The sequence below is a fragment of the Pediculus humanus genome, genomic scaffold, assembly GCF_000006295.1.
Source record: "Pediculus humanus corporis 1103172107475 genomic scaffold, whole genome shotgun sequence".
NCBI classification, from domain to species: Eukaryota; Metazoa; Arthropoda; class Insecta; order Psocodea; family Pediculidae; genus Pediculus; species Pediculus humanus.
This window is the reverse complement of record NW_002987093.1, coordinates 1,442,649-1,452,648: the sequence shown is the minus strand read 5'-3', so window position 1 is coordinate 1,452,648 and position 10,000 is coordinate 1,442,649. Positions and strand designations below refer to the sequence as shown.

Here is a 10,000-nt window from a genome sequence, read left to right as displayed (position 1 = left end):
CAACATAGGATGTCCCATAGGAAAGCAAGAATCGCTTTGGTTGTTATATGGTTAGCCAGCGGATTGCTTGGGATTCCGCCTCTTGTTTATTCAACCACCATGACGAAAAGGTTTAAAAAAATAAAAAAAAAAATTCTCCATTTTTTTTTTGTCGGAAAAACTCGGAAAAAAAAACGGGAAAATTTATTTTTTCTAATTCGTTTTCTTTACTTTCAGATATGCCGATGGTCAAACACGAATCATTTGCTACATGTTGTGGCCGGATGGAGCTTATCCAACTTCAAAGACTGACTACCTGTAAGTTAAACATGTAATTAATAATTCTATTCAATTATTCACTCCCCCGTCACGATCCCTTTTCGCGTATGGCGCGTTTTAATTAATTCTTACTCTATGGAAATGAACGTGGCAGTAGTAATAAAGGGTTAAGGGGGGCGGGGTGGTTCGTTTTAACAAGTATATTATTTTTATTTATATATATATATATTTAAAATAATATAAACGGAAAAAAATTAACCGAACGTAAATAAAATATTAAAATAACAAAAAAAAGTGGAAGGAGGTAGAAGTAGGAGGGCGTGGTACAAAAAAAAAGGAGGGAAATTTAAAAAAAAAAAACAATGGAAAAGTAATTTTGTTTTTTGAAATGACGTTTACTCTTTTCCGTTTCCGAATACAAAAAAAAATAAATTGGATCATATCTAAAACGCATTCAACATGAATTGTTTGTTTAATTTTGTATATCCACGACAACAAAACGTATTAACGGGAATTTTTTTTTTCCATTCCTTCGTCCGCCATTTTTATTTTCAAAATCTCCGCTTTGTCCGTTTTTGCTACTTAACAAAGCAGCAAAAAACAAAAAAAACGATTTAAATAGTTTAATCTTTTTTTTAACGTATAAAAACATCGTAAAAAAAAAAAAGAAAAAATTTTAAACTCTAATAACACGTTCGTTCGTGTAATTAGAAAATGCCTCTTTACGCGTAAAAGAATAAGAAAAAAAAAAAAAAAAAAAAAAAACAAAGTTAATCCATTTTTAATGACGGGTGTTTTTTTTAATTTTTATTTATTTTTATTTTGCTTGTTTGTTTGTTTGTTTGTTCATTAAAAACTGTCACGGGGGGAGGGGGGTTGGGGGAAAAACATGTTTAAAAATTTTTTAATTTATTTATTTATTACGCACTTTGAGTTTTTAACGTCCTTCATTAATAAGTTTAAATAAATAAATAATTTATTTATTATTCGTAAAAGCGCGGGAAAAAACAACCCTTAAAAAAATATTATTATTATTACTGCATAAATGTTTAAAAAGATTTAAAATGAGGGAGGGAGGGGGAAGAGGAAAAATCCACGACTAATGTCGAATTTTCCCTGTTGGCATTTTCATTCTAAAGTCACGAACGTCTCAAAAGGTTTTCTAATGGCGGACGAATGGAAAAAAAAAAAAAAATTCGTTTTGTCTTTTTTTTTTACCCCTCCCATTCTCCCCTACCCCCTTCTGCCCCCCCCGCAACTTTGTTGGTTTTTGTCGGTTTAATTTTATATTACAGTTGTTTTGACTGTTGATAATTTTTTTTTTTTTTTTGTTTCGTGTAAAAACAAAAAAAAAAAAATTAAAAATTTTCGTTTTTAATTTTAAATAATGAGAGTAGTATAAAGAAATTAAAAAAGTTTTTAAATTAATGTTTTTTTTTGTTAATCAGGTAATTAGAAGGGAGAGTGACGGGGGGGAAGGGGAAGCAGAAGGGGTTAGGAGAGAGGAGAAGTGGGGGGAGAGGGGGAGAGTGCGGAAAGGAGGTGGAGAAAGGAAAAAATTATTTATAATCGTGAAATTTTTCCGTGTGTGTGTTTTTTTTTTTTAAATTGGAAGAGGATAAATGATCGGATTAATGGAAGCCAGCCAGACGGGGTCCCCCAAATTAATCCTTATAATATCCCGGTGTTTGTTTGTTAGTGAAATTGTTTTAGTTTATTACCCCCGGACTTCTTAAAAAAAAAAAACTTCGGATAAAAATAAATTCGGATATAAAATTTAAATTTGTTTAAAAGGGCGGTTTTGGTTGGGGGCGTGGAAGGATTCAAAGGAAGAAAACAGGATGAAAAGAAATACATTATTATTATTATTATTTTCGACCGAAAAGAAAGTGGGGATAAAAATGGAAAGAATGAAACAGGAAATGATATGTTTGGAGAAAAAAGGTTTAAAATCCGTTTTGAATCAATCCTACATCGAAATAATCGAGGAGTAAGATAAGACGTTCTGAACGCGCTCAAGAGCAGACGACAAAAACATCAATGAATCATTGATAACTTCCGGTTTTGTATCAAACGATCATTGTATTTTTTTCGAAAAAAAACACATTTAACGGAGTCATCAAAAAAAATCAACATCGAAAAAGATTAACAAATCGGATATAATCGGATTAAAATGATTATTTAAGTGTTTCGATTATTGGCGGATTTATTCAAAGGATTTAATCGTGGATTAATAATCGGATTTATCGATTTAAAATCAATTAATAATCTAATCGTAATTAATTTAAGATAAAGGTATGGTAGAATATATTCGATGTTCAAAGAGAATCCTACGCATAAACGAATCATTCGTTTCGTCGCCTTTTATAAAAAAAAAAAAAATTTTTTTTATTTAAAAGTTTTCAAAGTGTAAATAGAAAGGATTTTGACGTGTCAGGAAGGAGAAAGAAAAAAAACGTGGCGCTGTCAACTTCAGAGTTATTATTAAAAAACTCGAAAAATTAAATCCGTTCAGGGTCCGGACGGATGAAATTTTTTTTTTTTTTTTATAACGTTCGACGATGAAAAAAAAAAAAATAATAATAATAATTTATCCGTTTTCCTTAACGCCCCCCGCCCCATTTCTCCCCCCCCCTTTTTTTTTATAATCATTCTATTTATTTTTCGAATCGATCAATTGTAATAATTTTAAAAAAATATTTTGATACGTTCGGTAAAATTATTTAATAATAATAATAAAACCATTAAAATGTTTCTACCTTTTCCCCCTTTACTCCCCTCCTTCCCCCTCCCCTCCCATTCCGAAAAAAAGAAAAATTTACGATGAAACGATAGGAAATTACCGTATGGTAAATATTTTGAAAGCGTTTTATTAAAAATTTAATTTTCGACAAACAAACTTTACGTAATGATAATAATAATAATAATAATAATTGTTTGTTTTTTTTTCTTACAGGTACAATTTAATTTTCCTCGGAGTCACGTACCTTATGCCGATGATCGTCATGGCCGTTTGTTACACATTAATGGGAATCGAATTATGGGGTAGCAGATCAATCGGAGAATTAACACAAAGACAAATAGATTCTGTTAAATCTAAAAGAAAGGTAAGTAAGAATTATTATTATCATCCCCACCCCCCCCCCAATACCACCATTACATCTTCTATCTTTTTCTAACTCGTTACGAAATCCAAATCAAAAAAAAAAAAGGAAAAAAAATTGTTTTGTTTTTCCTCATAACGAACGAAACTTAATAATAATAATAATAATTTAATTATTTAATTAAAAAAACAAAAACAAAAAAACAGTCATTTCAGGTACGAAATTAAATTATTATTATTATTTTTTTTTTTTTTAATTTAAATAATTCAAAAACTCAAAAAAAAAAAATTAAAAATAATAATAATAATAATAATTTTTTTTTTTTAAACAAATTAAAAATTAAATCGGATATAGAAAACGTCAAAAAAATAATAATAAGAATCATCTTTTTTATTTATTTATGTTAGTTTAATAATTAATTAATTAATATTTATTAATTAATAATTTTTTCTTATTCGACGAAACATGTACTAACAAATAATAAATAAAATAATTTGTTTACGTTTTTTAAAAAAGAGAGGAGGGAAAAAAAGAGAAATTTGTCGCCTTGATGAGAGGAGGGAAATTTTTTCCCTCCTTTTTCCAATTAATTTAAATTTAATATTGTTTTTTTTTTTACGCGATGACGTCATAATTAGAAAAAATACATTAACTATAAATTACTTCAATTCAATAACGAATCGAATCGAAATTATAGATATAATTCCTTATTATTGCGATTATTATTATTATTATTATTATTTCGGATATAATAATTAAACCGGTTTATTTATTAATTAATCTATTTTTTGACTCGCGTAATATTTTTTTATGCGTTCGTTCGTTTGTTTGTTCGTTTGTTTTTTTTTTGTCGAAATTTCTCGAAAATTATTATTTTTTACTGAAAAGGATAAAAAAACGTTAATTTCAAAAAAGGGGGAGGGTAAAAAATATGGCGAGAAAGGGAGGGAAGTAAAAAGAAAAGGGGAAACGGAATCGCGGGAGTATAATCGAAACAAACAAAAATAATTTGTTAAAGACGAGAAAGGATAAAATAAAAATGGCGTCGTGCCAATCATTATAAACCATTCTTTTAAAAAAAAAAAAATTTAATTAATTTTCTTTCTTTCTTTCTTTCTACTCTGTTTATTATAATATTTTTATTTTATTATCATTATTATCATTCTGTCGGGACGAACGTTATTATTATTATTATTATTATTATTATCACGACGGTAGTAAGACTATTCGAATGAGAAAATTAAAACAAAAAAAAAAGTTTTTTTAATTTCGTTGTTGTTGTTGTTGTAAATATTCCGGATAATTTAATTTTAAAATTAATTGTTGTTACCACGACGGGGGGGAGGGTGGGGAAGGGGTGGTTGTTGTCGTCATCATCGTCGTCATAGAGGATTAAAAAATATTTTTTATCGCGGGAATCTTTCTGGTGCCACGTTTAAAAAATTTTATTTTATTTTTTCTATCTCTATGTCACGTATTTAATAAATTTTTTTTTCTTACGTGTGAATAAATCGATTATTTTTTTGTTTTTGTTATCGTAATGATAATAATAATAATAATAATAATAATAATATTTTATTTTATTTGCCGAGTGGTTTGAAATTTATCTAAATACACAGAGAAAATAAAATAAAATATTACTACAACTTGACGTAATTTTTTTTTTTTTTTATGATGATTTGTTAAGTTTAAGTAGTGAGAGAGAGAGAGAGAGAGAAAGAGAAATATTCAAAATGGCGGACTTGATTTTTTAATTTTTTTTACTATAAATTGAAAATTTTTTATTTATGAAAACAAACAAACGAACAAACAAAAAATAAAATGAATGACGGTTGACGGTTCTTTCGAGTTTTGTTTAAAATTTATATAAAAATTAATTCACGAAAATATTATTATTGTTTTTTTGTTTTGTTTTTTGCTCCCGAGGGAATACAAGGAAAACCGTTACACAAAAAAATCAGAATTGCCAACTTGTTAAAATTATTATTTTTTTTTCTTTTTTTTCGTGTAATTGTAATTTTGAAATTTAATTTTTATCCTGTTTATTTTTGTTTTCGTGGTTTTAGATTTTTTTTTTTTGGAGAGAGGGGGAATGGGTGGGTGGGGAGAAAGGAGAGAGGGGGAAAACAGGAGAGATGATGATGAGGATGATGATGATGATAAGGGAAAAAAAATTTTTTTTTGCAGCGAGAGAAAACTTCAAAATAATTTTTTTTTTTTGCGTGGTAAGGACACAAATGTTAAAAAATTTTTATTAATGACAATTTAAAGCTTTTGTTGCTCCTGTGCGTGCGTGGGTGCGTGTGTGTGCACGTGCGCGTGTGTGCTTGTTTGTGTGAATGGGTTAAACACGCTAGAAAAATTTTTTTTTTGTGTGTGTGAGCAGGTTCTGTGTGTGAATTAGATAATGATATTAACAATGATATAAAGTTTTTCTCTCTCTCTCTCTCTTTCCTTTCCCTTACCCCCCCCTCATCGCCCCCTCCCCGTTTATTTTCACTCGCAAAAAACGTAAGAAGACCGATAAAAAAATAAAAAAAACTTTTCGGGTTAGGAAAGTAAAAAAAAAAAAAAAAAAAAAAAAAATCTTTCGAGTTCGCGAGTTGAATAATGATTGGGTTATTTTTTTTTTTTTTTAATAATTTATAAACGTTTCGCCATTTTTCTCTTTTTTTTTTTATCTTTCTTCTTCTTCTTTTTTTATTATTTTTATTAAAAAAAAAAAAAAATTTAATTCAATAATATTTTTTTTCTTAAAAAAAAAACGACTACACAAGGGAAAACAACGCAAGAAAAAAAAAACCGTTATCGGTGTTAATTAAAGGGTAAAAAAAAAAAAAGGTGAGAAGGGATTTTTGTCGCCAGTTTAAAAAATTTCCCTTCTTCTTCCATAACAATCATGTCGAAGAATATTTAAAAAAAATAAGATGATGAAACGAATTTTCATATCATAGATTAAATAAAAAATTAATGGATTTTTTCGAGTCATAGAGTAAATAAACGAGTTTTATTTATTTGATTACAGGTCGTTAGAATGTTTATTATCGTCGTGACGATATTCATTTTCTGTTGGCTACCCTATCACGGATATTTTATATACGCATATCATAATAATTCCGTTGTCGGAAGTTGGTACGTTCAACACGTTTTCCTATCGTTTTATTGGTTGGCAATGTCGAACGCCATGGTTAATCCAATTATTTATTACTGGATGAACGCTAAGTAAGTTTTTATTTTCCTTTTATTTATTATAAATAATAGTCGGAACGTTCTTATTGAACGTTATTTCGCTACGACTACAAAATCTTTTTTTTTTTGAACGCGTTATTATTATTATCATCATCGAAACGAATGAAAATTTTTAATTTCCTGATATCAAAAACTCTAATAATAATAATAATAAGAAAAGGAAAAATTTATGGACGTTGTAAAAAAAAAAAAAAAAAAAAAACGTTTATTCTTTTGTTTCGCGCACCACGCAACGTCGCCGCCATTTTGTTGTTTTTTTTTAAATTAATTTTTAAAAAAATAAAAAATTATTATTATTATTATTAAAAGTCGAAAGTGAACACAAAACGCCATTTTTTTTTTTTTATTTACGCGTGTAAAATTATTAATAATAATAATAATAATAATAGAAAGTTATTTCCGGTAAGTGATGTTTATTCGAAAAAAAAAAAATGAAAAATGTTTAAAAATTAATAACTTCCGGGTTGTCGAACGGTGGGTGGAAGGAGAGGGCGAAAGGGTGCGAAACGGGGGGAAGAGGGGGAAGGGGGGAAATTTTGAAAATGTTGCGAGAATCAAAATTTTTTTTGAAGAGGGAAATTTAAAAAAAAGGAAAAAAGGAAAAACAATTTAATAACATTTGATCCCATAATTGACACCATTAATTTTTAACTTGGGCTAAAAGAAAGAAAGAAAAGCGGGGGGGGGGGGGAGAGAGAAAGAGAGAGAGAAAAGACGCAGTTATAAATTTGCATTTTTCTTTTTTTGCCTGGTTTTTTACCTGTGAGAATATTATTATTATTATTATTATTATTATCATTATTATTATCATTGTTATTATTATTATTATTATTATTATTATTATTATCATTATTATTATCATTGTTATTATTATTATTATTATTATTATTACTTGTATTTTTTTTTTTGTTCTTCCGACAGCGAAACAAAAAAAGTTTAAATTTTATTAATTTTCATTGCGGGAAAAATCACATTTCAGCTTTTTTTTTTTTTTTAATCTTGCTTTTCTCTTTCTTTCTTTCTCTTTCCCTCCTCTCTCCAATTCTCCATCTTTCTATCTCTTTTCTTCTTCTTACTTCTTTTTCTACCTTGTCTTCTGCTTTTTATTCCTAATTTTTGGTTCTATTAGTGTTTCTCTACCTTTCTCTCCCCATTACTCTCTTCTTTTACTTCTGCCCATATTTACTTTTAGTTCCTTTGCCTCTCTTTCTCTCTCTCTCACTCCTCTTTATCTCTTTCTCTCTATTTTCTGCTTCTTACTTTCTGTTTCTTCCTTTCTTTCTGTTTTTTTTTCCTAGTTTTTGGTCTACTTGTCTATTGGTGTGTGTGTTTCTTTCTCTCTCTTTCTCTCACTGTCTCCTTTTAATTCTGCCTCTTTTACATTTAGATCCTTTCTTTCTTTCTTTCTCTTCTTTTATTTCTGCCTTTTGTTCGTTCTACTTTTAGTTTCTTTCCTTCTCCCTCTCTCTCTCTCTCTTTACTTCTACCTTTTTATTTTTGTTTTTTTCCCTCTCTCTCTCTCTCTTTCTCTTTTCATTCCTATAACTTCTGTCTCATTCTTTAAATTTTTTTTTTTTCTTTTTCACATCCTTTCCTTAACAGACTCTCTTTCTTTCTTTCTTTCTACATTTCAATTTTCTTTTACTCATTTCCTTTTTTTTCTTCTTCTTTTCCTTTCTATGTATTTTACTTCCTTCCATCTTTCTTTTCTTCATTCCGTTTCATTTTTTTTTTTTTATTTAATTCATTTACGCATTACCTACAATCTCTCACAAAAAAAAAAATTCCGCCTTTTCATCTGTCAAATGAAATCCGCCTTTTTTCGATGATTTAAATTAAAATTAAAAAAATTTAATTTTTTTTCTTTCCCCCCCCCCCAAATTTAATCAAAAAAAAAAAAAAAAAAGGAAAAGTTAAAATCCTTTATTTTAATTATTTTCATATAATAATAATAATAATAATAATAAATACTTTGGGAAATTATTATTATTATTATCATTATTATTTATTTATAATAATTAAATTTCTAATATTGAAAAAAAAAAACAAAAACAAAAGAAACAAATAAATAATAATAAGAGGCGATTATTTTTTAAACATGTATTATTATTAGCGGATCATGGAAGCGGAAACGTCGCCATTTTGTTTTTTTTGTTTGGTTGCAAGTGTAGTTCGACAAATGACCGCTAGGATTTTTCTTTGTAACCAAAATGGTGGTCAGAGGATGATGAAATGTGATTATTATTACTATTTTTTGTTTTTTAGTGAAATTTTTACTTTTTAACAGTTGGATTGATTCGATATTGTGTCGGGGGGAGGGAGGGAAATTGAGGAAATAGAAAGGGAGATTGGGAAAAAGGGAGAAAGGGAGGTAGGAAGGAAAAATATCGAAACCGGAATTGATATCGATGAAAAAAAAAAAAGTAATAATAATCGGAATCAATTTTAACATGTAAATTTTTATTATTATTATTTTTTTTGCAATAAAAAAAAAATCATAAAGAAATAATAAAAAAAAAATTCATAATGTGTGTGTGTATGTAACGGTCAGACAGAGAGAGAAGGGGGGAGGGGGAGGGGGAATTTTTTTTTTCATTTCCGGTCAATTGGTTTGTTTTTTATCCATTTTCCGTTTATCGATTTTTTAACGTTTTTTTTTTTTTTTTTTTTTTGCAGGTTTCGAGTTTATTTTCAAAGAGTAATTTGTTGTTGTTTTCGTTCGAAATATAAATCACCGAACAATCGAAAAGTTGGTCGAGTCAGCAGTCAATCGGACATGATGGCAAAATCTAAAACAGGTTCTATGAAAGGTACGTTTCCCCCCCCCCCCCCAACAAATTCAAATTTTTTTCCGTCATTTTTTTTTGTACAACTAGCGCATCTAGCGGAATTTTTCATAATTATTATTCGTAACACTTGTGACGTCATACAAAAATGTTGTTATCAATGAGGTGATAAATCGTTTTAATATAAAATGACCGATGCGCATATACATATTTTAAACGTAGCGTAATTTTATTAAAATAAAAATTAACTATTATTAATTTTTTTTTATAGGAGGAAGATCAAAAGGACCCTCAATAAAATGGATAAATCAAATTCAAGGTTCACGTTTTCAAGACGATATGGAATTACCATTGAGACAAAAAATTTTAGAAAGGAAAACGTGACTCAATAAAACCCATTTTATTTTTCATCATCGAAAAATTCATACATTCATTCATTGATGTATAAAAAAAAAAAAAAAAAAAAATCTGTGTAAAATAAAAATTTTTGAAAAAATAAAAAAAATATATATAAAATACATTTATGTATATTCTTTTATATTTTTTCCATGAATTTTAATTATTCCAAAATCATAGATTAAAAAAATTTTATTCGATAAAAAA

At 27.8% G+C, this 10,000-nt stretch overlaps 1 protein-coding gene across 1 annotated transcript in view; it reads left to right on the top strand.

Moving 5' to 3' along the window:
• Positions 1–9,561, top strand: part of Phum_PHUM129610 (class A rhodopsin-like G-protein coupled receptor GPRtak1, putative) — a gene marked incomplete at both ends in the record, with an annotated part of 14,198 nt that extends 4,637 nt beyond the window's left edge. Inside the window, 5 exons of the mRNA XM_002424420.1 lie at positions 1–110; positions 217–297; positions 3,215–3,365; positions 6,388–6,584; positions 9,288–9,561. The exon at positions 1–110 is cut by the window's left edge and continues 25 nt beyond it. Coding sequence (XP_002424465.1) covers positions 1–110; positions 217–297; positions 3,215–3,365; positions 6,388–6,584; positions 9,288–9,561 — 813 coding nt within the window. The remainder of the gene's footprint in view (positions 111–216; positions 298–3,214; positions 3,366–6,387; positions 6,585–9,287) is intronic.
• Between the last annotated feature and the right edge of the window lie 439 nt (positions 9,562–10,000).